This window comes from Ursus maritimus, unplaced genomic scaffold (genome assembly GCF_017311325.1).
Source record: "Ursus maritimus isolate PB19 unplaced genomic scaffold, ASM1731132v1 scaffold_5, whole genome shotgun sequence".
Classification (NCBI taxonomy): Eukaryota; Metazoa; Chordata; class Mammalia; order Carnivora; family Ursidae; genus Ursus; species Ursus maritimus.
The window spans coordinates 8,783,239-8,810,809 of record NW_024426663.1 but is presented as its reverse complement, the minus strand read 5'-3'; the positions used below and the strand labels follow the sequence as shown (position 1 = coordinate 8,810,809).

Sequence of the window (27,571 nt, the reverse complement as noted above, 5' to 3'; positions counted from 1 at the left end):
ATCCTTGCCCTACACTGGGATAGGGTTTTGTATTGCTACTGAAAATTCTTCAATGAGAAATATAGTTTTTATTTCAGGCAGATTGAATATTAAAAATAACCGCCATTAACTGAGTTCTTAAGTGTGGCAAATGCTTTACATATTTACTCATATACTTTTCTCAACACTTGCATGAGGTTCATTAGATGATTATTCTCAATTTCCAGAGGTAGGTACTGAGGCTTAGAGAAGCCACTTAACTTGTCCTAAAAAACTTTTGTTACTAGTAAACTTTTAAACCTGGATTAGAGACCACATGTTTTAGATTCCAAAATCTGTATTCTTAACTATTATACTACTGTTGTCTTACCATTATGCTTCATTTCTTCCAGTTTCTTTACTAACATTTTCAGTAAAGTATTCATTAAAAAAAAAAAATCAGTATGCCTGTTTATGTGTCTGATGAAATGATCTGTCCTCATGGAGCTTCCATATTGTGATGCAGAATTAAATAGTTCAGAAACCAAAATACTAACTGCAGTACAGGATTGTTGAAAGCAGATGACTAAACTGATGTGCAGAAGATTCAAAGTTGCACAGTCAGATCTTGCTGTTTTAAGTTTTAAACTTTTCTGGCTTTCGCGGTAGTTGTGAGGATATTACACTTAACAATTAGTGGGACATTTATTGGTCACCCACTTAAGTGCTATGCACCAGTTAAGTACTGGGAATATACAGATGAGGTCCTTGTTCTCTAAGAGCACCCACACAGCTACATATAAACAGTATTAAGGAACTATTAATTTTCCTGAGTGGAAATGATCATTGGTTCTATAGGAGGATGTCTTATTTTTAGGAGATGCATACTAAAGTATATAGAAATTAAGTATATTGATGTCTGTAACTTTCAAATGATAGAGCAAGTATATGTGTATGTAAATGGAAAGTAAATATGGCAAAATGTTAGCAATTGTTGAGTCTAGTGCTAAGTGTATGAACGTACATGTGTAGTGAACCATTCTCTTAACTTTTCTGAATATTTGAAATCTTTCACAATAAAAATTTGGGGAGGAAAAACTTTAACTCTAATGGAAACAGGTAATTGTAAAGATCCAAATGCTGCGGAGCATGGAGGATGGGAAAGATGCTCGTGTGTATATAGGGGTTGGCAGAAGCATGATAGTTGTCAGAGAAGTATTTATTGAGGACTTTGCAGTTGTTTATTAAAAGAGGAATTGGAACTTTCAAGGACAATAGTGAAGTATAAGTAGAAGGAGAGACAGGCTCAGCAAATGATAGTGCATGAATGTTTGAAGAAGGAAAAAAATCAGTGTGAGGCTTTTGGGAAACTTAGCATGGGCTTTTTTGTATACACTTCTAAATGATGCTTGGCTGCCTTCGCCAGCATGCAGAAGCTTATTTAATAATCTATTATGGAGTTGTAGTAATAGCGTCCTGGAACTGGAGTCACCATTTACAACAATGCTTCCATTGGAAAATGCTTTTAGGATTTCAGGAAAATTGGTCATGTGTCTGTTCCGGCTCCTCAAGAAAGGAGGGTTTCCGAAAACTACATAGGACTAATGGATGACCCATGGTATCATTTTAAGGATTAAGCAGCTTTGACCATGGTAGATCTATGAAGGAGATGAGTGTTTATTCCAGGCAACAGTGTTCATGATAGTCTTGAGCACTGTGGTAAGACTGGTAAACATGTAAAGAGGTCTCCAGCAGCAGCAGCAGTGGCGGCAAAAAGGAGTTTCTGTGGCTTTATTACATGAGTGGTATGTAGGTACCTTCTAAATTGAATTGTTTGTATTTGTTGTGTGCTGGTTAAGTTAGGTCAGGAATCTTGGTCTTAATTATAAAAGCCAGCAAGATAAAGAAATAGCTAACATTTACTGATTGCTTACCTTGTGCTAATTGCTGTTGGGTCTTTATTGTCATTTAATTTTGAAAATAATTTTATGAGATTTATCCCATTTTACAGATGGTGGCTGGAGAGCTTCAATAACTTAGTGAAGGATACAGAACTGAGCAACTATCAGAAAAAGCTTTCTAACCCCCTTTGTTAAGGTCTAGATACAATGTGTGATTTCCAGACCAGTAACATGAGCATCACATTGGAATTTTTAGAGTATTGGGTCCTACGCTGAGACTTTTTAGTTTAGTATTTTAACAAGCCCTCCTGGTGATGTGCGAAGTTTGAGAACTACTTTTTTGAGTGTGGATACTTAGTAGCATGGTAGTTTCCAATTTAAAAATCAGAGTTGAATAGTATTTGTCTTTTGAACAGGTATTTTATTTTAATTTTTTAATCACTGCTTCAAATTTCATAACACTGTGAAATTTTAATTTGAAAGTTGCATAAGGTGAAGCCTAGCTAGGTACACTAGGATTTTAATATTTAATAGGGAGCCACCAATTAAACTAGAATTAGATCTTTAGGAATAAGAGTTTTGGAGTTATGCTTTGCAGTTCTATCTAATATATGATCCAACTTTTACGAATATTTGATCAAATAATTTATTATATTACCAGTAATCAAATAAATTGTTTGATCTATAGTTTCATCTAGGTAGGGAATTAGTTTTAATGTGACCAAGGAATAGTTATATGAACAGCTTTGGTAAAGATATATTGAGATATCACTGTTACATGAGAGTTCTTAAACTGATGTTGATAGGCATCAGTTTATATAGAAAAGCTTGGATGTCAATCACATAAAATTGTTTGCAGAATTTATTACATATGTACATTTTATTCCCAAAGAGAGGATCCATAGATTTTATTTGGCTAACCAAGGAATTTTTTACTTTTAAAAGTTTAAGAGCTGCTGTTATAATGAAATCTTGTTTTTACTGTAATCTTGTTTTGTTGATTTTTTTTAAGACTAGAATGCAAAACGGTTTTATTCCCTAAAACAAACAAAAATCCTGAAAAACAAAAAAACAAAATAAAACCTGTTTGCAAACTGAACTTTCAAGTTAAATTCTTTTAAAAATTGATTTAATGAAATTTCAAATTGGTTTATAGCTGTCAGTGGATTTTAAACCCACATTATATTTTATCTTTTTTTTTTCCATTCTATTCAGGTATTACTTAACTGTGTTGCAGAGGTATTTAGCTTTTAGTGGAATTTTGTTATAATTTGAATAATTTTCTCATTTGTTAGATATTTTTGGACTTGAAGAATTTAGTGTGTATTTTTTGTTATTGTTTGTTATTTTGTTACTATCTTTTTGTTATTTTGAATCAGTTTGTCAAATTGCTAAAATGTAGATTATTGGAAATGAGAGCCTAATTTTTTTAATTTTATGGAAGAAAATGTCTTTTCATTTGAACGTATGCATCAGGTTACTGGTCATGATTTTACAAGTGTCCTTTTACTTTTACATGAATGTTTTTGAAGTACAGTCTCCAAAATTAATTTTTTCATTGCATTTTAGGTAGAAAGATTGCTGCATCAACTCACTGAAGCAATAGCCTCACTCTTTCTCTTTTATACTTCAACAATGAAGCAATGATATGAAAACAGAAGAACATTTGCCAACTAACTGTCATCACAATTTCAAGTGGTTGTATAAGCAAAAACAAGCTGCAACAGAGCTCTGTGTCAGCTAGCATAGAGAGAATGGTTTATTTAGAAACAATTTTATTATAGTGCGTTATATCTGTATCAAATGAAATAAAAATGAGTGAGGCCCCCAGATTCTTTGTTGGGCCTGAAGATACAGAAATAAACTCAGGAAATTATCGACATTTCTTCCACCATGCAGATGAAGATGAGGAGGAAGAGGATGAGTCTGTAAGTTGTTTGTTTTGTGAGAGAAGACCAGTACAGATTAGGCTTCTTACTAATCACTGTCAAGGTGAATTTATAGTATCTAAATTGTGAAGACATTTTTGCACATAGAAATTTGTTGGAAATCTTTTGTGCTGAAAAAGCATGTTATATTTCACTAGTTACATTATTGGATCTATGGTGCATCAAGAAATCCAATTAGGGGTCAGACTTCTAAGTTGTTTAATGATGCTAACTTTAGGGTCTTTCATGATAGGTTCACTGATATGCTTACATAACACAGGATTCAGTTGAAAATGTGGCAAGGAGAGAATAATCAGGGCCATAAACCAAAAGGGTTTCTTCTGTGTAGAAGTACCTAAAAAATTCAAGATTAAGAAGTAAGTTGAAGGAAATAATTTTAAAGGTACTAAAGAAGGACTTAGCCAGCTTCATTAAGTTTGTCATGTTGTCAGCACAAGTGGTGGTTGACCCAAAGATAGCCTTATTTATTAACTCTTCAGAAGTCTGTAACTGTGACTAGAAGGAGAGGCTACCTCAGGTATCCAGAGGGGTGTATAAGTGCATAAGATCTGATCTTCTAGGATGTATAGCTGTACTGGATCTTTAGGAATAACACACATTGATTATGTTCATTTTACTATAGTTATGTTAGTGCAATATTTTTCTTACTTGTTTTCTCTTTATAAGTAGATTGCTTTGCTATGAAAACTGATTTAAGATACAAACTTAGGTTATGGTTTTGATTTGCATTTTCCTGATAAGTAGTGATTTTGAACATCTTTTCATGAATCTTGCCCATCTGTATGTCTTCTTTGGAGAAATATGTGTTAAGGTCCTCTGCCCATTTTTTAATTGCATTAATTTGATTTTTTGGTGTTGAGTTATATGAGTTCTTTATATATTTTAAAAATTAGCCCCTTAATGAATATATCATTTGCAAATATCTTTTGTTGGCTGGGGAAATATTCATTAGGAACATCATGAGCTACGTAGATGCTTTTAATCAGGAAAGAATTGAGTAAGGGAACATAAAAGTGGATGATCAATGGGGAAAAACAGCAGATCTCAGGGAGAATAGGATTTACAATCAAATTCAATACCAGTTTGATCTCTAAATTTCATATGAGTTAGAAGAGGCGGGGCGCCTGGGTGGCGTAGTCGTTAAGCGTCTGCCTTTGGCTCAGGGCGTGATCCCAGCGTTCTGGGATCGAGCCCCGCATCAGGCTCCTCCGCTAGGAGCCTGCTTCTTCCTCTCCCACTCCCCCTGCTTGTGTTCCCTCTCTCGCTGGTTGTCTCTCTCTGTCAAATAAATAACTAAAATCTTAAAAAAAAAAAAAGAAGAGGCAATGAAGAAATCTAATTTTAGACATAAAGAAGAATAGTTAATTTAAATCTGATGTTACCCAATTTTATTTTTAGATTTATAATAAAAGTCTAGTAAAACACTTTTGAGCTCCGATTATAATATCATGTGAAATATATAAAATATGGAAGAGAGAGAACAAAAAAAAGAAACAACTGGGCACAGCTTTATTTGATAAAACTCTTAATTACTTGAATGCAAAGATCTCAGAATGAATCTTGAGTAATTTTGTAAACCTGTGAGCTACTTATAAGGTATTTCTATATCCTGTTTTTTTTAGTTTTAGGAGGAACCATGGCCTTTGAGCTGTAGCAAGGGTGTCAGAGATTAGCAACACCATTAAATAGGAATATTGAGTACGAAGATTGGAGTTTGAGCACTGACAGTTTGGCTTTCTCCAAAATTTTCTTCCAAGTTGTCATTGGTGACCAAATCCTTTTCAAGCTCAATCTACAAAAATAACTTAACACTGTATAATATAGCTTTGTAGTACACCGTATAATGTAGCTTTGTAGTCAGACTATCTTATTTAGGCAAGAGAATTCTTTCTCACTCGCATTGGTCTTTTTACTTGCATTAGATAGGTTTTGGCCCTCATTTTTCCCTTTCTCTTGTGGCAAAGGTAAATAAATACTAGAGACAGTTAAGGAAGGAGTATCTGTTTAACTTTAAAATCAGAATGAAAAGAGTAACGATGTCCTGAAAGTGAAAGTTTCCAGACTTTCGTAGACAACTATTAATTGTTATTTATTATAACAAAAACGTAATTTTGAAAAATGCCTTTTTTGGTTAATGTATCATTTGTATTAATTACATCCCTTATCTACTTCTGAAAAAGATTTAATATCGCTCTACTTTGGAGTTTGTATTAAGTCAACCTGATTTTTTGTTGTTGTTTTCTTTCTGTTTTAGCCACCAGAAAGGCAGATTGTGGTTGGAATATGTTCCATGGCAAAGAAATCCAAATCCAAACCAATGAAGGAAATTCTTGAACGGATCTCCTTATTTAAATATATCACAGTAGTAGTATTTGAAGAAGATATTATTTTGAATGAACCAGTAGAAAATTGGCCATTATGTGATTGTCTTATTTCGTTCCATTCTAAAGGTATTAAAGAATGGGGTGGGAGCTCCCTTTATCCTGTTATAATAAACATAATACATATTAATTGTAGAATATTAGATAAAACAGAAAAATAGAATTAAACTCACCTGTCTCTCACAGATCAGTGATATTAACATTTTGATATATTTCTTTTCAGTCATTTTTTCTCTGTGTATTTTTTAAACAAATTTACTGTGGTTGTGTATATGTAATTTTATATTTAATTTTTTCATTAGTTATATCAAGAGGTTTTTTTTTCCCCTCCATTATATTCTTTAAAGACCTGATTTTTAACGACATCATAGTGTGTCATAATGAGGATGCCCTATAATATTTAACTGTTATCCTAACAGAGAGTCTCCAGTTTTCACTATTAGAAATAAGGTTGTTATGAACTCTTTTAATGCATATCTTTTTTTGCACTACTCTAAGTTACTTAGAATAAATTCTTGAATTATTGGATATTTTAAGCCCTATGCTTTTGCCATATAGAAAATGATTTTGCTCATATACATATTCATATTTTATTTCTGAAGAACTTACTGTTTGAATTTTCTATTTTCCTTGGTTTCTTTTACAAATCAGCAATATTAATTAAACTTAAGTATTACTTGATGGTAAAGTATGCCTGCATAATAAAACCTAATCAAAATTATCAGTGGATATTTGAAAATGTATAACCCAAGAATCTGTGAATTAAGTGGATTTCTAAGAACTATACTTTAAAAGATGTATGCTCAGTTTTAAATGTATTCATATTAAATCACTTTTTTTTTTACCAAATAGGTAGTCTCCAGCTGTGTTAAAGTTTTACTTTAGTTAGGTGTTCAAGAAACTTTTCCTTCAGCAAGAAGGGGATGGAGCGTGCTGAGACTTTTTGTGCTCCTATAGCCTGTAGAGAAGCCAAGGCCCTGGTCTTCTTTATAAGTTCAAGTCCTTTACTTTAGGGAATCTTAAAATTGGCTTATCCTTTATGGTATGGTGGTCTTCCCTTACTACCACATGGTTCTTCCAACTAAAGCTTTTTTTTTTCTTTTTTGCCTGTAAAAACTAGCTGCTATCTAAGGTCATATCCCATATGCTTGGTAAGGAAAAACTTCCTCTTTAAAAACAGCAACAGAACCAGAGAACTGTTACAGAGGTTCCGGTATGCTGAATTCTGTTAGGATGCCTTAAATCATAGACATTGAGCTATCTTGATGACAAGTGATGAATTCTTCTCAGAGTCTTTACAAAATGAGAAGGGTTTGTAATTTGTGGAAGTGATTCTTGGTATAGAGAGTACTTTTATTAAATTTTAAAAGCTAAGGAATTTAGGAATAAATTTTTTTTAACTGACCATAGTTTTTTGTTTTGTTTCGTTAACTTCAGTATGCTTTACTACTTACTTCCCTTCCAACTCTTCTGATAATGGCACAAAGTACAGTGTCTTCACGGGTAACTGTAGTACCCAAGGTTAAATTCTAACGTTATGCATGCTTACTGATTTTTACTCTTTTCCTTAGATAAGATATTCATTAAAATATTGTCATTTAAGGAACAATAAATATTTATTTGGAGCTTACTCTGTCAGGGACTATGCTAAGTGTTTTATATACACTCCTTTATCGAGTTCCTCAAAAACTCTGCTAGGTAAGACTGGTGTAATACCCATCTACAGCTGGGAATCAAGGGCTTAGAGATGTTAAATAAATTTGCCCAAGGTCACATAGCCACAGAAAGATGGAGCCAGGATTTCGAACCCTGTTTTATTGGACTCTATGGTATACTGCCCTACCATCTCTTAGTAATATGCATTGATGGATAAAATTGGAGACTTTTAATGTTAATACAGAGAGTGCAGTATAATTATTAAAATGCTTTAGCTTTTTTTAGACCTCTTACTATATCTGCCATTTGATTTGTTTTCCATGTAATTAGTAGTTTTATCAAAGTGTAGAAGTTTTAGGGAGTTAATTTCCGATACCTTAACATTGACCTAGTAACAGCAAGCAAGTATGATTCTACTCATATATTTTATATTTAGGGTATATCTATTGTATATGAATTAACTTTTGTTTTTGCTATTTTTAAAGATATGTAAGTTCTTTTAATTATCAGCAATTTGTATGTATAAATATCAAACTAAAGTGAGAAGAAATGATATTTATTTTTTAATCAAGTGATTGTGGTACACTTATTTATATATAGATTTCTGTTTGTGTATGAGGTAATCTTAACCTGTTATTAGGTGACTTTGAATAATCAGGCATTGACTAACATGTCAGTGCTGTATATTTGGTTATATAGTCACTGGCTTGTGCCTTACCAATCAAATTAACTAGGAAAAAAATAAGTCTTATTAATAGTACAAGTTAAGTCATGTTTTATGTATTTATTTTTCCATGATTTATGTGGAAAGCAGTTATATACATAATAAAATTAACCTTTTATGGGAAGTGACATAAAATCAAATTAACAAAGTTATAAATGTAAACTTATCTTGAGATTGTACAGAATATGTTAATAATATGTGTTCTTAGGATTTCCACTGGACAAAGCAGTTGCCTATGCAAAACTCAGGAATCCATTTGTAATCAATGACTTGAATATGCAGTATCTCATACAAGATAGGTGAGTGATGGAGATGGCTGAATTAAGGGAAGGAAAAATAACATTTCTTTGGTATCTACTGTAAGCTGACATATACGTTAACTTGTGGTATCCTCTAATAATACTTAGAAATGGGTATTTATACCCAGTTTTATAGATGAAGAAACTTGAGACTCAGGGAGATGAATTAATTTGCCCAAAGTCACAAGTAATTCTGTCAATAGTGGAACAAGGACTTAAACCAGGTTTATTTAATTTCTAGAGCCTACTGAACCATTGAAAATATGAACAACTTCTCTGTCATGTGACTGAAGATGAAATTAGGGTTATACTCATTATAATTAGACTTTTTCTTTTAATGGTATAGTGTAACCATTTTGAAAAATAGCTCGCTATGTATCTTAGCATTCATTACAGGCCAAAAGCATGGATTTCTAAGAGTAACTGTAGAATACAAATATATTTCTATATTCTGTTTGATGTTTCACTCTGATCCCTACCCTTATAATTTCACCAATATTCAATTTTCTTTCATGTTAGCATTACAATATGCGGTTATATCTGTGAAAATGCTTTATAAAGGTTAAGGCTCTATGGTTTTTTTTGTTTTGTTTTTTTTCTGTTCTTCCAGATAGTAAGTAACATTATCAATATCTAGCATTTTAAAACATTTTTCCTAGATTTACATATTAATACATTCTTCTATGTTACAAATGTAAATATACACACATATGTATAAATGCATATTTACTTTAAGAAATTTGGAGAATAAAAGCATAAAGAAAGGCATTTAACCCTGCTACTACTGTCTATCATATTTTTTCATATAGAAAGCAATACATACATCCACTCACATTTTACAAAATTAGGGTCACTTTTCTCTTAAAATACTGTGACCATTTTCCCATGTCATTAAATATTCTAAGTATAAAGCTTTTAATAGTTAGGTAATATTCTGTCATTGCCATATATCAACTTTGTATTTAACCATTTCTGTTTATACGTTTACATTCCCAGTTTTAAATATTAGTATTTTAATATGCCACATGAAGTGTTGTGCATACATTTTTGTTCTAATATGGCTGAACATTTCCTTAGAAATTTTCCATATTTTAAATGATTTACTTATTTGAAAAAATAAGAAGACCTGTTATCCATGCCTTTTTTTAGTACTACAACAGTATGATGTACTCTTCAAATAGAGTAATAAAACAATAAAGGATGTTTTCCTTTTTTTTCAGAAGAGAAGTATATAGTATTCTTCAAGCTGAAGGCATTTTACTTCCTCGTTATGCAATTTTGAACCGCGACCCAAATAATCCCAAAGGTAAGAATATGAGATTTTGGGGCGCCTGGGTGGCGCGGTCGTTAAGCGTCTTCCTTTGGCTCAGGGCGTGATCCCAGCGTTCTGGGATCGAGCCCCACATCAGGCTCCTCCGCTGGGAGCCTGCTTCTTCCTCTCCCACTCCCCCTGCTTGTGTTCCCTCTCTCACTGGCTGTCTCTGTCGGATAAATAAATAAAATCTTTAAAAAAGAAAAAAAAAAGAATATGAGATTTTGAGCAAGCTACCTTTTGTCACTCAACATACTTTTGAGCCACTTCCTTTCAATAATTAAGTAGAAGGAATTCAAAGAACCCATAGTATTCTGTTTACTTTTTTTTTATTAATGAGCCAAGTAAGCATTATGTTCAATTAAAGTGTGGCACTATAAGCTAAAAGGCCCACTAATAATTTAAGAGTTGTATATCCTACTTTTCTTTGTTCTACATTTGACATATATCTGGGAATCATAAAGAATTTTTAAATTACAGGCTTAATAAATTTGTATTGATTAGGGGTGAACAAATGATTCATCTATGACTGCTGAATTCAGGATTAGAAACTTCATACTAGGATACAGTAATTTCTCGTGACTAGGAAATTAGAAATATTACTACTTATTAATATCCTAAAGCACCCTTTGCTTCATTTTTCTGGTTATCTAAACGTAGCATGTAACAATCTACATGTTACATATGTAACAGTCTGAAGAGCCAAGATAAATGTTTATCTGCTTTAAGATTTAATATTCTGACAAGGGTAATTTGAGGAATTTTGATGATTTTATTGTACCTTAAAGCAACTTTTGTTGAAAACCAATTATAGCATTTATTATCTGTCGCAGGGAACTTCTCATTTGTCTAGAGGTAAAAAATTAACTTCCTGATTGGATTGCTTGCCTACTTTATATAGGTTACTTTAATAACGTAAATGATTGCATGTTTTGTGGTATCTGTGATACAAATGATTCCATGCAATTTTCAGAAGATGATAATAATCTAGAATAATTTCTCAGTCTTTCTCGTTGGCATCGTTTCATAACTAATGTTAAATTCTGTGGGATGATAAGGTAAAATGGCAGGTTCACAAGATTTTGAAGAACAACTATCGTTTTTAACATCATAGATCATAAATCTTGGTATATGTTGTTTGCATAAATTTTTTAAAAGATTTATTTATTTATTTTAGAGAGATGGGGGAGGGGCAGAGGGAGAGAATCTTGAAGCAGACTCCCTGCTGAGTGTGGAGTCTGACCCTGGGCTCCATCTCAGGACCCTTGAGATTATAGTCTGAGCTGAAACCAAGAATCCCATGCTTAACTGACTGAGCCACCCAGGCATCTCTGCATAAATTTTTAATTAAAATCAAATCATACATCATCCAAGGTCACTCTTCTTTGTAAACTTTAGTCTGGTAAAAACTTTAATAATAATGTTATATGTAGATAATATACGATATGTAATTTTTCCTGCTGTTATATCTGATCTTTAGAATGCAATCTGATTGAAGGGGAAGATCATGTAGAAGTAAATGGTGAAGTTTTTCAAAAGCCATTTGTCGAAAAGCCAGTCAGTGCAGAGGATCACAACGTTTACATTTACTATCCAACATCTGCTGGTGGTGGAAGTCAAAGACTTTTTCGAAAGGTAAACCTTGTTATCCTAGGGGATACTGTTCTTCATACTTCGTACAAATTCTACTAAAAGTAATCAAGTATTTAATAGAACTGAGGTTAAATAAGAATGTATCATTCAGGGATAAATTGAAACTGATATCCTTCTTTGTTAGAAGAGCAAGGCATTATTTTACTTACTTAATGTTGTTTATGCAAAATTTCTACATACGAAATACCAAGAAAATTACTTGATTTTCTTTCTGTCTTCCATTTATGTATCTGGCATATGAGAAATTCAGGTAAAGACCAGTAGTCTTTAAGAAAAATAGCCCCCAAGATAGATAATTCATAGATACAAGTGATTCCAGTAACTTTTACATTCATGAAAGTATGCTCAAAACTGTACCCATAATAAAATAAATGCAAATGAAGCTTAAAAGGTAATGACATTGAATTACTTTTTGGATTGGCAAAGATCAAAAAGATTGGAAAACAAACACAAACCCAGATGTCAGCTTAAATGTAAATTAATATAGCCTCTTACCTCTTAGCAACATAATCTAATAATATGTTAAGATTAAAAATGCATGTATACTTACAAGCAATCATGGAAATGCAAAGTAAGAACACCGTGAGATACTATGTTATAGCCGTTAGAGTGGCAAATATTAAGTTTAACAATACCAGTTATAGATGAGGAAGTTGAGCAGTAGGAACTCACGTACATTGCTAGAAGACTCTAAATTGTTAAAACAGTTCATAAAATATTTTGACATTATCTTTGTAAGTTGAATATGAGCACTAGTAATTCTATCACCTAGTAATTCTACTTGTAGTATGTACCTTAGAAATGCTCTTGCACCTGCGACACTTATAAGAATGTTGAAAGCAACACTATTCTACTGGCTAAAGCTTAGAAATACCCTGTTATTCTTAATGCACGAGAGAAATTATGGTGTACTTATACAGTGGAAAATTCTGTAGGGGAAAAAGTGAACAAAAGAGGGTTACATGCAAGAGTATGGTTGAATCTTAGTAACATTATTCTTACTGTTCATTGTAGTCTTATACTATTTAACTTGCATGTAAGTTATATTACAGCAGAAAATAATACAGTGTCAACTCTATAGTAAGTGTTCTTAAATATTTGTGCACCAAAAAAAGTTTTTGGAAATATCTAAGATAGAAATAGATGGTAAAAAGGTTATACTATAAAAATGAGATGAATAATTTAGTTTTTATATTTGTGGACATCTTTCTTTTTCAGATTGGCAGTAGAAGTAGTGTTTATTCCCCAGAAAGCAATGTACGAAAAACAGGCTCATATATATATGAAGAGTTTATGCCCACAGATGGTACTGATGTAAAGGTAGGATTGATTACAGTATACTTTAATTTTGTATTTAGTTTACCATTGATATCAGAAAAAGAGATTACCCCGAGGATAGACTCTATTCCAGATCTCTTTCTTTTTATGTCTAGGGATTCTTTATCTGTTTTGTATTATAAATGCCTTTGGCAGTCTGAAGCCTATGGACCCTTTTTTTAGAATAATGTTCTTTGATGCTTAAAACAGGATTGCCAAGGAGACAAATTTTATTAAAATGAAGTTATAAAAATATTTAAGAACCAACTTTGTGATACAATAATATGTGTGCTTCTTTAAAAGGACATTAAATAATAAAATTAGTGGGTTAAGTCTAATAGCTACTAGTTTCCAAGCACTGATTGGCGTAAATGATGATCTGAGATCTGCAACAACTGTAGTATAACAATATGTTTGATTTCCTTTGGTGACAGATAAGGTCTTAACTGCTTTACCTTCAGCCAGTCTCTGTCTGAGAGTGCCTTTTTTTCTAAGGTATAAACCTGATCATGAACCTTTACTTTAAGATTCTCTTGTGGATTTTGTTGACCATAGGGTAATAATCAGGTTCACAAGGGCAGCATACAGACTATTTCACAGTCTCTCCTAGGAACTTTATTTCTTACAGTATAAATGGCACCAAATAACTTGCACTTATCTGAATACATCGTGTTCTTTAATGCCTCTGACCTCTGTGTTGATTACCTTTTAGTGTGCTGTTCCCTTTCTTTTCTGCCTTTCAGTCCACCCCCCCCCCATTTTTTAATCTTTCTTTTGGCCATTACTTCCTTCTATAATGTTTTTATAATTATTTGTACCTCTCCTTTGGGTAAGCTAAAAAAATTTGGAAAAGATCCCATCCTATACAACCTTGTGTTCCGCATAATGCTCAGTATGATCATTTTCTGTGGAGAACAGACCTTCACATTACCAGTTTTGCCGTGTAATTAATTATAATCTTTTCCAGTGTATTGAAAATTTTGGCATGTGAAATAGAAAGAAGTATGAAAAGAACAGTCTGGGAAACTGAAGTATTTTCTATTGATTATTTTTTCTTTTGATTTGTTGTCTGCTATTTTTTTAAATTTAATACAATTTAAATAATGTACAAATTTTTAATACATATATATTTTAACATTTATTAAAGGTTTATACCGTGGGTCCAGATTACGCGCATGCTGAAGCTCGAAAATCTCCAGCACTCGACGGCAAGGTGGAAAGAGACAGTGAGGGAAAAGAAGTTAGATACCCTGTTATTCTTAATGCACGAGAGAAATTAATTGCCTGGAAAGTCTGCCTTGCTTTTAAGGTAAAATGTTTTACAGGCCATATAGACCCCTGTAAAAGAAATTCTAATTTTCTTTCTTGAGTAAAAGAAATGTTATATGGTCATTTAATTGGAGAAGTAAGCTGAGAAGATTAAAAATGATACATTTGAGCTGTTTATGTACTTCTCAGGAGATTCTTGTGGTGCCATTAATAAAAATATATAATAAATGAAAGCCTTTGCTTCTCTGTATTCTTTCTGTGTTACATAAAAGGGAACTTAGCCAATTAATTCAGAAATTAAAACGATGGAGGAAAACTTAACTGAAACAGTAGCATTAACCAGTGTTTAGAGGTATTGTTTAATATGGTAAAAACAACTGGTTAAAAGTACTATTTATTCAGAATTGATAAATGATTGCTTTGCTGAATAAAAAAGGTCCTTAGCAGTCTTCTAGCTTTGGCAATACATCCTTTAGCCTATTTATTGTATATGATGAAGTGTGTTTATGAACACAATACAAATACATTTCTTAAAGAAAACTTTTTACTTTTAACATTTGACTAATTCCCTCAGTCTATATCATTAGGCTTCTAATAGTGTATGTTAAAGATTTAAACTGAAGTGTAGTACAACTTGATCTATTAAAAGATAAACTTTACAATTTTGAAGTCTTCTCTTGGGTATATAAGGTAAAGACTAGTGTGTTACTGTTTATTAAATAATAAATACTTTATGTCTTAATAATTTGAAGTCACTTTCGTGGAAGGAATATTAGCCTATAAGTACATTTTAATGGCTCTATAAAAATTGTTTTAAGTTTGTAATACCAGGATTCCGAAAGACATGATTTAAAATCACATTATACTTAACGTGATGATTAAAATATAAAATGCAAAAGATAGAAAATTTCTGGAGCCTGACCGGAAATTCATACCTTGCAACTGTTTTCTTCTCCCAAATAAAGTAAATTTATTTCAGGTGCTCACAGGGATATAGTTGTCAGGGTTTAAAAGATTCGGTGGGAGGAGGACCTGGCTGGCTCAGTTGGTAGAGCCTGTGACTCTTGATTTCAGGGTTGCGAGTTTGAACCTGACATAGGGTGTAGAGATTGCTTAAAAATAAAATCTCTTTAAAAAAAAAAAAAAAAAAGATTCATAGGGATAATGGGACGTTTCCTCTGGGACATATCTTCAAAACTTTTTCCTTAATGCTTTTTTGGGTTAAAGTGATACAATTTCTATTATCACAAAATTTAACAAAGCCTTTAAAAAATTTTCACTCTTGTTTTTTAATTAAATGTTACTTGAAGAACGTCTTGTAATAGCATGTTATTTTTTGGCCTCTCTTATCTCTTAAGCATTTTTGTTCTATATTTATTTCATGGGGAACTCAAATGATCATACGGTATGTTTTACATATTTTCAAAGTACTGAGGTTACAGATGAATAATTTCATTTATTACTTACTATGAAATGAACTAATAAGCAGTAGTAAATTTCTAGGCATTTGTAAAATTTGATATGCTATAATAAAACTAAAAAACTGTGAATCCTAACTCAAATGTAACTTTAAAGTTTGTAATTTATTTTAAATAGCAAACAGTTTGTGGTTTTGATCTGTTACGAGCCAATGGACAGTCCTATGTCTGTGATGTCAATGGCTTCAGCTTTGTGAAAAATTCCATGAAGTATTATGATGATTGTGCAAAAATACTTGGGTAAGAATTTTTTCTTTATATTTCTCCTCTTTACCTTTGTTACAGCTAATTGTATTAGCTATTCAGAAACCAAAAAATTGTAAACATCAAATGATCAGGGTCCTGCAAGCACCCTAGAATAAAAATCAATGTTCATAAAATGACATTCCCAAAGAACTATGCCAAATCTTGAGTTATACTTTGGATTATCAAAGGCAGAGAGTAATTTATGGCCAGTAAAGATGATGGCTTAAAGATACTTTAACTTAGGGGTGCCTGGGTGGCGCAGTCCTTACGCGTCTGCCTCGGCTCAGGGCGTGATCCCGGCGTTCTGGGATCGAGCCCCACATCAGGCTCCTCCACTAGGAGCCTGCTTCTTTCTCTCCCACTCCCCCTGCTTGTGTTCCCTCTCTCGCTGGCTGTCTCTCTCTGTCAAATAAATAAATAAAATCTTTACAAAAAAAAAATTAAAATAAAGATACTTTAACTTAAAGATTTAGAAGTGCTATACAGTGATTATTACAGCTAATTTATTAGTTTACTTTGTTCTGTAAGTTTTTGATATATCATTACAGTTGAAAAGGTTTCATTCTCTTACTTTAAGGTATAAAATGAATATTCATGAAATAAGTAACCAGAGTAGAATAGAAATATTTGGAATTCAGGGTTCTTTTGAATGATACTGCTTTCTATAATTATGTGTCACTTAAAGATAATCTTATGAGATTGTCAAGTGAACCCAAAAGAAATTACTGCATGTAGAAATGCCATTTTTATTTTCTTTGACCTATTTTCTTAAACCTTGACTTAGAAGATTCACAAGACAAATATTTTTAAACCATTTCAAAGTATATATGACAAAGCCATAAGAAAGTTACACTTTAAAGTGTATTGTGATAATTGGAGTCAGCTTTTATAGTATATTTTAAAGATTGGTGAACTTACCCTTAAGGTGAAATTTGGGGGAGCTTACTAAATTTTAACATGAATAAATGCTAAATTTAAACAAAACAAAAAATGTGTTATAATTACTTAACATGTTTCCATTGTTAACCCTAATAGTAAAATATAATGGAAATTTGTTTAAAAAGAGCCATGGGATTTAGAGTAACTTCAGAAGTGATCAGCAAACAGGTAAGAACTAATCCCTGGGATGCCTGTGTGGCTCAGTTGGTTGAGCGTCCGACTCTTGGTTCTGGCTCAGGTCACGATCTCAGAGATCCACGTAGGGCTCCGAGCTCAGCGGGGATTCTGTTGGAGATTCTCTCCTTCTCCCTCCACCCGTCCCCCCCTTCTTGCACACACTCTCTCTAAATAAATAAATAAATAAAATAAAAAAGAAAAGAAATGACCTGTGGCCATAAAGAAGAGACAATCTTGGTTTTCCAAATTTATCTATAAGTGGATATAATGTAATTATAGTTATTTATTAGACTCCAGTGTGATTTATACTTCAAAACTAAGGTATATAATAAATAATTCCAAATTTATGGCATCACTTCAGTGTGTTCTAATGCACCAGTTTAGAACTGCTAATCTAATTTTTTTAAAATCAGGATTGATTCTTTGACTTACTGTTATGTGCTATAATCACAGGGTCACTAGTTTGACCTTAACTTTTATGATTCTGTATGGTTAGTTGTTAAGTACTGAGTTTTGTCTTAAAATGAACTAATTTCTAGTCTTTTCTTTTTGTATCAAAGCAATATTGTAATGCGAGAGCTCGCGCCACAATTTCATATCCCCTGGTCAATACCCTTAGAAGCTGAAGATATCCCAATTGTACCAACTACATCTGGAACTATGTAAGTTTGAATATTTTCATTTTTAGAAATTCGTTGGGTTTTGTACATCAGTCTCTGCTATTACAATAGAGATTAAATTTCTGAATGATTATTGGATACTGTGTATGTTTTCATATGATTCACTCTGCAGATGGAGAAATAGATTATATTTCTTCTGCAGGGGTCCACTTAGACTAAAAATCTTTTATATTGTTAAAAATAAAATTTTGGGGATAAAGTCCTGAAAAATGCTTAGATAGTTATAGAACTATTGAGTTAAGTCATAAAAATAAAGGAGGTGCCGAAAGGTATGTCACTTAAAGGTTCATAGTCAGTGGTCATACAACTTCTGTACTCTGTGTAAAGAAACAAATATACAGGTCTATCTTGAGGTAAATTAATAAGACTGATAATGCCCAAGTGTCTCATAACATTCTACTAGTGAAAATTACTGCTTGAAACCCCCTGCTACTCAGGTGAGTTGAACAAATGCTTCATATTCATAGCTTAGACGTCTATATTAGCATTTTAAAAATTCTGAGAAGTCCTGGTTGGGGTGAGGGGAAAAAAAAATTATGTTTTAAACCAGTATTCTCAAACTATTCAACATAAAATTTTTTTAGGTAACTTATTAAAATCCTGTGGGGTTGTATTCTGTGGCTTACAGTTTGGCACACACTAAATTATACCCTAGCATTCTTTCTAAGACAGTATTATCTTCTAGTAATTTGACTATGAAATACTTATTCTGTCCTTACAAGGAGCAGCTATAAAGTAAAGCTTTATTTTGCTTTAATGAAATCTCTGTCTGTGATGATCTATGCTGCAGGGCAAGTATTTAATGAAGTTCCAGGATTGCCATTCGTTTACTGTTATCCCAGTGTGAGCATAGCTATCTCTAGAGAGGAAGCTGATACAGAGCTTAATATTACTCCCCCTCCAGCTTCTTAAAATTTTAAGATTGAATTTGATTAAATCGACTGGTTGTTACAAGTACTATTCTTCACGGGAAAGATCTCAGAATGGTAAAAGATGGTTCTAAACAAATAATGAGGTGTTGTATTAGTCTGAATTATGTAACAGAAATCTTTGTTAGAAAATCGAGAACTTTTTTTTTATTTTAGGATGGAACTCAGATGTGTCATAGCTGTAATACGTCATGGGGATCGAACACCAAAACAAAAAATGAAAATGGAAGTGAGGCATCAAAAGTAAGTTTTAAGGGGAGTAATTTAACACTCAGGAGATAATTTAAGATTTCTTATAGGTGATTAGCTAATTTGATTAATACGTCATATGGAAAAACTGTTTTCCCATTTCTTGGCCACTAGTTTAAACCACTGGATGCAAACAAAATTCACGTAAAATAATTGTATGTATCAGCATCTGAAATTATTTTGGCGCTATCCATCAATTCTTGTCTGTCTGATCTGGCTTTCATTTACGGTTGTAAAGGCGTAAACATCCTACAGTGTTCTGTTTAATCTTGGTTTCTTACTCTCTTCATTGCTTTCTATGAGTCTTTAACCTCTTAACCTCCTAGAAGAAAATTAGTGGAATGGAAGTTTATCTTATTTCTCTTCAGTATTTGATTCGGAAACAACAAAATTTAAAAACTTGAGCCAATAAATATGTGTTGAAACATTTTTTAATATGTATATGCATGCAGTGACTTTAGAGAATATGATATTTAGTATTACAATCATATACTCAGTTTCCATCATGAGAAAACTTTTAAAATTAATTTAGTGATTATTAGTTTGATGTGGTCAGGAGAATAGTAAGTTTTATTGCTCAGAGTGGAGGAGCAACGTTCTATAGTGAAAGAGGACACACAGTATTTGAAATCCATAGACCTTGAGTCTCATATCTTCATTTATAAGTGATTTGTATAAGTATATAGTGTTAATACTAATTATTGCAAAGGACTAACTGCGCTCTTTTTTTTATAAGATTTTTTGATCTTTTTGAAAAGTGTGATGGATACAAATCTGGGAAGTTAAAACTCAAAAAGCCAAAACAATTACAGGCAAGTGCATTTTATCTCTTGTTGGTTTTAAATTGCTAATGGCAAGGTTACATAAAAATTCAGTTCTTTATTATTTTATAGGAAGTGCTGGACATTGCCCGACAACTTCTTATGGAGCTGGGGCAAAATAATGATTCTGAAATTGAAGAAAACAAGTCAAAACTTGAACAACTTAAGACTGTATTAGAAATGTGAGAATCTTTCTGAAACCCTTAACTTTGATAATTACTTGCAGTGTTCTTTTTTTAATGTATGAGTTTGTTAAAATTCCTCACAGTTTGATCTTTTTGCACTTTATAGCTGAAGAGAAATTAGTGAAAGTCTAGTGAGATCTTCATTTGTACCAGTGAGAAAATAGATTGTTGTGTTGAAGGTTATTGTTTTAGTTTTACTTTTCATTTTGATGAGAAGAATTTGGATATTTTATGAAGTACTACTTAGGATGAAAGCCAAATTGCTAACATGACCACTGATTAAGTGTTGTTTAATTAAAAAACAATTTTGAGTTAATCGAGTGAAGTTGATTACACCGGTATTCCTATTATAAGCTTCATATATTTGACCACTTAGAATCTTATTCCCTTTATTTTTAGATACCCATACATTTATTTTTTTATATTTCTATACTTTGTCATCTCTTCAAAATTGTCTAAGTTTTGTAAAGAAGCTTTTTTGTATTTTCATTTTTAATGTGATTAGAATGACTACCTATGGCACAGAGATTTTCTGCGAGGATATGTTAGAGAATTCAAAAATTACAAATGGAAGGGGACATTAATATGTAGTTTTTCTCTAGATGGATTTTAGTTTTTCTTTAGGAGGTTATATTGGATACTTACTAAATATTGTTTGTTCTGCTTGTCGTTTTGTTTTTCAGGTATGGCCATTTTTCTGGAATAAATCGTAAAGTCCAATTAACTTACCTCCCTCACGGTTGTCCTAAAACATCTAGTGAAGAAGAAGGTATATCACTATTAATGCCTATTGTGTTTTAATTATGTGTAGGGACTTAACGACTCATTTTACTGCCTTTGGACCCTCTTCTGTGTAATAATTTAGGGACTGACATGCTGAATAACGGAAAAATAAAGTAGAGTTTGTTAACTTTCCCTTCTATCCTTTGAGTAAAGGATTGATTTTATTCTTGATCCTTTAAGTAAAGGATAGATTTTATTGTTTTGTAAACTGCTTAGGACTTCCCTTTTACTCTACGATTCTTTCAGAAAGTTTATTTATATCTGCATGTTACTTAATGGACCCCTCTCTTCCTCTTTTGGTAAAAGAGGGCAGAGTATACAGGAAGAAAGCTCATAAAGTACAAGAAAACTGAAAAAATACATAATAAAAGTGTTTCCAATACAGCTGTTTTCCTCTACTGAAAAAGTCAGAATAAGCATTTAAACAAGGTCAGTCTCTGTAGTCAGCATAAAACTCCATAAATTCATTTACCTTTTAAAAGAAAAATGGGCAGGGGTTGGAGAAATGTAGATGCCCGATAAAATAATAATAATAATAGTAATAACTACTTTTGGCTGTCACACTAGCAAAGTGTTTTCTTATTTTACTCTTTTGTCAAGGCAGTGACAAAGAATGTTAATGAGAATACAGTGTGAGTAGATTTCAGTCTATCGGTAGGAGTATAAATTGACCTCTTTGAAAAGTAATTTGGCAGTATATATTAGAAACTTCAGAAGATGTTCATATGCTTCGATCTTAATGCTACTTCGAAGAATCTATCCCGAGGAAGTTGTCAGTATTTAGGGAAAGATTGATCTTTGGGGTTATTCACAATGTCATTATTTATAGTGGCATAAATTGAAGCAATGATTATCTTAAATGCAAGCACAAGTTTGATTATGTTGATCTTTATAAATTTATTTTAAAATTTGACATGCTGCTGTTTTGTCACACTTGTGGTTAATACTACAGATGAATTTCTTATATTTTAATGTTTGTGATAACAATAAATAACTGTGATTGAAAAAGTCTGTTAATTAATCCTTCCATAAATTAATATTAGCCTGCATAATAAGGCACATACAACTACTGTCTAGTCCCAGGAAAAAGGTTGATTTCTGTCTCTTTTAATGAATCATCATTAAGTTTTTTAGCACTTCTGTTGCTTATTTTTATTTTTTTAAATTTTTAAAAATTTTTTTTAAAGATTTTTTCATTTATTTGAGAGAGAGACAGAGCAAGAGAGAGTGCAAGAGCAGGGGGTGGGGCAGAGAGAGAGGGAGAAGCAGGCTCAGCAGGGAGCCCAAGGAGGGGCTGGATCCCAGAACCCTGGGATCATGACCTGAGCTGAAGGCAGGTGCCAAACTGACTGAGCCACTCAGGTGCCCCCTATTACTTATTTTTACGTTACCTTTGTTTCTGTAGCCCAATATAGATCTTAGGACATGATAAAGGGGAGATAAATTAAGTGTAGAAACTCATTTGCTTGTGGAACTTCCCCTAATATCTGAGAAAATCTTTGGAACATAAAGAGATTACACAATTCCAAATTCAAAAAGCTGCTCTTGGTTACATTTTATTATATATATATACCATTCATAAACTTCAATTATAATAAATTTTAGGCTTTCTCATCCCATGTCGTCCTAAAAATTATGCAAATCATTGATTCCTCATCATAAAAATGTATACATCTTCACTTCAGCTAACATTACCTTTTTTGTGAGACTTTTGATCTAAAGACAGGATACCGATCCTGTGGTCAAGGAGCTCTTAATCTAGCATTGCTAGTACAACTAAATTAAATATATGGGGCAAATACTGTTGGTGTCATGTCACTGTGAGAGCAGGGAAGGTAGAACAATACTTCTTTCAGAAAACTGAGAAAGAGCCTCCTTCGTAAAGTATGGAAGAGATTTTAAAATTTTAGTAAGATTTTAGCAGAAGGAGCAAAAGAGTGTTCCTAACAGAAGAAAAGCCTACAAAGATAGGTGTGTTCAAAGGAACAAAATAACTTACGTAAAAGCTATATTCCACTGCAGAAGATAGAACAAAGAAAAAATTAAACTTGAAATGTGTCTCTTTGAAAGAAACAACCTTGATGTTTGCCTCTATCCATTCACATGTGTCTTAGACAGCCGAAGAGAAGAACCATCCTTGCTTTTGGTTCTAAAATGGGGAGGAGAACTAACTCCTGCAGGCAGGGTCCAGGCTGAAGAACTTGGAAGAGCTTTCAGGTGTATGTATCCTGGAGGTCAAGGTAAATCTTGGCGTTTCTTTAATTTGGTTAAATTTATGCATGATGTTTTCAAATCTTTATTTATTTTGAGATGTTACTAAATATTTATAAAAATATCTTGAGTCAAAAATATAGCTTAAGTGATTTGAGTATTTATTTTCAGGAGATTATGCAGGATTTCCTGGTTGTGGTTTACTTAGATTACATAGTACCTACCGACATGACCTCAAAATATATGCCTCTGATGAAGGACGAGTCCAGATGACTGCAGCTGCTTTTGCAAAGGTATAAATAAGAATTACTAGGAATGTCATCTAATATTACATTTTAAAAGATTTTTGCTAAGGCAATGTTTAAAAATTCCAAATTTGAAATTTCAAACGCAAGTGCTGAAATGGTGATGGGCTATATTATTAATAAAGTTAATTTATTGCAAATAGTTAGCTTATACCTTGTGGAACTCAGTGTGTAACAAAATAATTATTAAAATGCTTTCTATTAATTTGCATACTAATTTTAAAATCTGTATTGTCTTTATTCACTATGTTTAGGGGCTCTTAGCTCTAGAAGGAGAGCTTACACCCATTCTTGTTCAGATGGTAAAAAGTGCAAATATGAATGGTCTTTTGGATAGTGACAGTGACTCTCTGAGCAGTTGTCAGCAACGTGTGAAAGCAAGACTTCATGAAATACTTCAGAAAGATAGAGATTTTACTGCTGAAGACTATGAAAAGGTGGGTCTTAGCAAATTCTCTTACATTGTGAAATACCATGCACATACAGAAAATTATGTAGAACATAAACTTAGAGTCTATTGTATTATAAAGCAAACACTCCTATAGCCGCCATCCAGATACAGAAATAGAACATTGGGACACCTCTGGCCCCTGTGTGCTCCTTCTCAATTGCAACTCCTTCCCAGTCTCCTAGAAATAATTACTACCCTGGCTTTATATTGCTCTTTTTTTATAGTCTTCTCATATCAAGAAACTTATTTGGATAAATATGCTTCCCTAACCGCTATGGTCTCAGTTTTGGCTGTTTTCTAAGCTTCATACAATAGAGTAGGTTTTCTTTTACGTTTGGCTTCTTTTGCTCAATATCGTATTTGTGATGTTCATCTATATTTTTGAGAATTTCCATAGTTGATCAGTAATCACTTCTATGTAGTATTTTATTTTAGGGATTGGCAAACTTTTTCTGCAAAGAGTAGTTAGTAAATTTTAGGCTTTGTGGGTCACATTTGGTCTCTTGTTGCATATTCTTTTTGTTTTTTAACCACCTTTTAAAAATGTAAAAACGATTTTTGCTCATGGGCTATGCCACAGGCCACATTTGGCCTGCAGGCCATAGTTTGATGACCCATATTCTATTTTATGAGTATACTATAATTATATATACTTTGGATCATTGTTACAGTTTTGTGCTTAATACTGCTATGACTGTCATTGTATATCTCCTAGTGCATATGAGCATACATTCTCTTGGCATATTCTAGGATTCGAATTGTTGTGACCCACAGTATGCTTATGTTTCAGTATTAGTAGATAATGTCACACTGATTTCCAAAGCCATTGAACCAATTTATAATTCCATCAGAAGTCCTTGAGAATAATCATTATTCTACATAATCTCTATTCTTGGTATTCCCAGACTTTTCAGTTTTGGCCAGTCTGAAGGGAGAGGTGTAATAGTAGCTCAGTGTGGTTTTAATATTTTTTGACTGTTTAGATATCCTTTCATGAGGCCTTCTCTTCAAGTCTCTTGTCCTTTTTATCTACTGCTTCTCTGTATTTTTCTTAGTGAGTGGTAGAAATTCTTGAATTATTTTGGATATGAGCTCTTTTTTATATGTATTCTAAATCCTACCACCTACTCAGCCTTTATGATGTCTTTCAATAAGCAGAGGTTCTTATTTTTCATGAATTCCAAGTTTAATTTTTTCCTTTATGGTCAGTGCATTTTTTTTGGTATAGCCTAGTATCTTCTTTTTTTTTAAATTATTGAGGTATAATTGACACACATTGTTTTATTAGTATCAGGTATACAGTACAGGGATTAGACAGACAAGACTGTATGTTGTGTCATGCTCACCACAAATGTAGCCACCATCTGTCACCATACACCACTATCAAAATACCATTGGCTGTATTCCCTGTGCCAGTTTATCCCCATGACTTGCTCATTCAATAACTGGATGCCTGTATCTCCCATTCCCCTTTGTGGTCAGTACTTTTTAATGTATTGCTTATAACATCTTTTTCTAGTTAGAGGTCATAAAATATTCTTATGTATGATCTGTAAGCTTTACTCTTTTGCCCTTCACATTTATCTGTAATCTAGCTAAAATCGACTTGTGTGTGCTATAAGGTAAGGATGTCAAAATTGATTTTTGCCCAATTGTATATACATCCAGATACTTTAGCACCACATACTGAACGACTGTCCTTTTCCCTCTGTTCTGTGGTACCATCTTTATAATATAAATGTGTGGTCTATTTCTATACTATATTCTTTTCTTGATCCTGTGCCACTGAATAAGATCTCCCAAGTCCTACATGGTTCCTTCTTCAAGTTTTTCTTGGCTTTCCTTGCATTTTCATCTAAACTTTAAAATAAGCTGTCAAAAATGCTGTTGCAGTATTGATTTACATGGATCAAATCTGTAGTTTCTGAAAATTTATATCTTCTAATATATGTTTAATCCTGTTGTAAATAGTACATCTAAAAATTTTATCCTGACTGTTGCTATGTAGAAATAGCTTTTTAATATTGACTTTATTGCATCAACCTTATTGAGCTCATTTATTAGTTTAATAATTTATTTGTAGATTTTTCTTTATCCTTTAAAAGCATACAGGGTTTTTCTTCCTTTCCGATCTTGTTTATTTTATTATTTTTCTTGTCTTCAGTAACTAGCCTCTTGAAAACAGTGTTAAATAGAAAAACATCTTTTCTTGTCCGTGTTCTCAAAGAAGACTTTTAACATTTGTCCATTAAATATGTTTTCTCTAGATTTTTTAATAGCTATTCTTTTTCAAAATAAGGAAATTCCATTTTGTTCCTGTTTTGCTAAATGAAAATTTTATCATTATTTGCCTTTCCTCTGTTGTATCTATGATTTTGGGGGGATGTAAAGCTATCTTGGTTCCTAGAATAAACTCAACTTTTATCTATATATGTATATATTTTGTTGCTGTTGTTATATCTCACTGGTTTGGGTTTACTATTTTTGGTGAGGAGTTTTACATCTGTGTTCATGAGTCAGACTGACCTTCACATTTTTATTCTTATGCCTTGGCCTACTTTCAATATCAGAATTATGCTAGTCTCATAAAATTAGGGAGTCCTATTTTGGGGAAAGAGTTTGTGTACATATCTTTAAATGTTTGGTAAAATTTACTAGTAAATCCTATGGGGATTTTCTTTGTGGGAAATCATGTAATCATTGTAATCATGGAATCCAGAATAATTAGTAATTTTCAGTTATTACATTTTGTGTCAGTATTAAATTACATTCTTGTAGAAGTTTGTTTATCATATCCTCTTTAAATTCTTTGTAATGTCTGCAGGATCTGTAGAGATGTCCCTTTTTGTTTAACATTGTACTGTCTTTTTTTCTCTTGATCAGTTTAACTATGATTGATACACTTTATTAGTCCTTTCAAAGAAATATCTTTAATTTGTTGGTCCTCTTTATGATGCACTTGTTTTCCATTTAATTACTATTTGTTTAATATTGTATTCCTTCTACTTCTGTAAACGCGTGTCACTAGCTGCGTGCTTATTAACTCGTGAATGTTCAGTCTTTTCTAAAATATGGACTTTAGGCTATCAGTTTCCCTTTATGATTGCATGTATACATTTTGAGGTTTGTGCAGTTTGGGATATTTTCTGATTTCCTTTGTGATTTCTTCTTTGATCATAGATTATTCAGAGGGTTTTTTTTAGAAGTCCAAAACCTGTGGCATTTTGAATTAAACTTTATTTCTAACTTTTTACCATTTTAGTAAAAACAAAAATTCTTCCTGAATTTTTTTATTTGTTTTTTTCTTTCTTCACTGTCGTGCATGAAAATTTCCCACTCTAATTGTGGATTTTCCTTGTCTTTGTAGTTCTCTTAATCTTTGCTTTATATATTTGATGCCATGTTATTAGATACAAATTTAGAAATGATATATATCCATCAGTACTTTTTGCCTGAAAGTTTGAAGTTAATATAGCAACAACAGTTTTTCCCTTCTTACTTGGTGTTGCATTGTACATCTTTTTTACCTTTTTACTTTCAGTCTTTTTGAAATTACATTTTTAGGTGTATCTATTACAATCTGCATTTAGCCAGGTTCTTTTAAATGTATTACGAAAATCTTTAGGGCAGTTTTATTTACGATATAAATTATTGACAAATGTGAATCCACTATATTTTCAAGGGCTTTATATTTATAC

At 32.4% G+C, this 27,571-nt stretch overlaps 1 protein-coding gene across 17 annotated transcripts in view; it reads left to right on the top strand.

Moving 5' to 3' along the window:
* Positions 1-27,571, top strand: part of PPIP5K2 (diphosphoinositol pentakisphosphate kinase 2) — a 69,265-nt gene that overhangs the window by 922 nt on the left and 40,772 nt on the right. For 13 of the 17 annotated variants that reach the window (XM_008683865.2, XM_040622011.1, XM_008683864.2 and 10 more), the window contains exons 2-17: positions 3,429-3,787; positions 6,063-6,258; positions 8,778-8,868; positions 10,089-10,174; positions 11,661-11,815; positions 13,052-13,153; positions 14,298-14,459; positions 16,016-16,137; positions 17,820-17,921; positions 19,025-19,111; positions 19,854-19,929; positions 20,011-20,120; positions 20,807-20,892; positions 23,021-23,146; positions 23,289-23,410; positions 23,677-23,859. In XM_008683865.2, the coding sequence (XP_008682087.1) occupies positions 3,674-3,787; positions 6,063-6,258; positions 8,778-8,868; positions 10,089-10,174; positions 11,661-11,815; positions 13,052-13,153; positions 14,298-14,459; positions 16,016-16,137; positions 17,820-17,921; positions 19,025-19,111; positions 19,854-19,929; positions 20,011-20,120; positions 20,807-20,892; positions 23,021-23,146; positions 23,289-23,410; positions 23,677-23,859 (1,920 nt within the window). In that variant the 5' untranslated portion in view covers positions 3,429-3,673. The remainder of the gene's footprint in view (positions 1-3,428; positions 3,788-6,062; positions 6,259-8,777; positions 8,869-10,088; positions 10,175-11,660; positions 11,816-13,051; positions 13,154-14,297; positions 14,460-16,015; positions 16,138-17,819; positions 17,922-19,024; positions 19,112-19,853; positions 19,930-20,010; positions 20,121-20,806; positions 20,893-23,020; positions 23,147-23,288; positions 23,411-23,676; positions 23,860-27,571) is intronic. The other 4 variants (XM_040622013.1, XM_040622010.1, XM_040622007.1 and 1 more) reach the window with 1 other exon arrangement.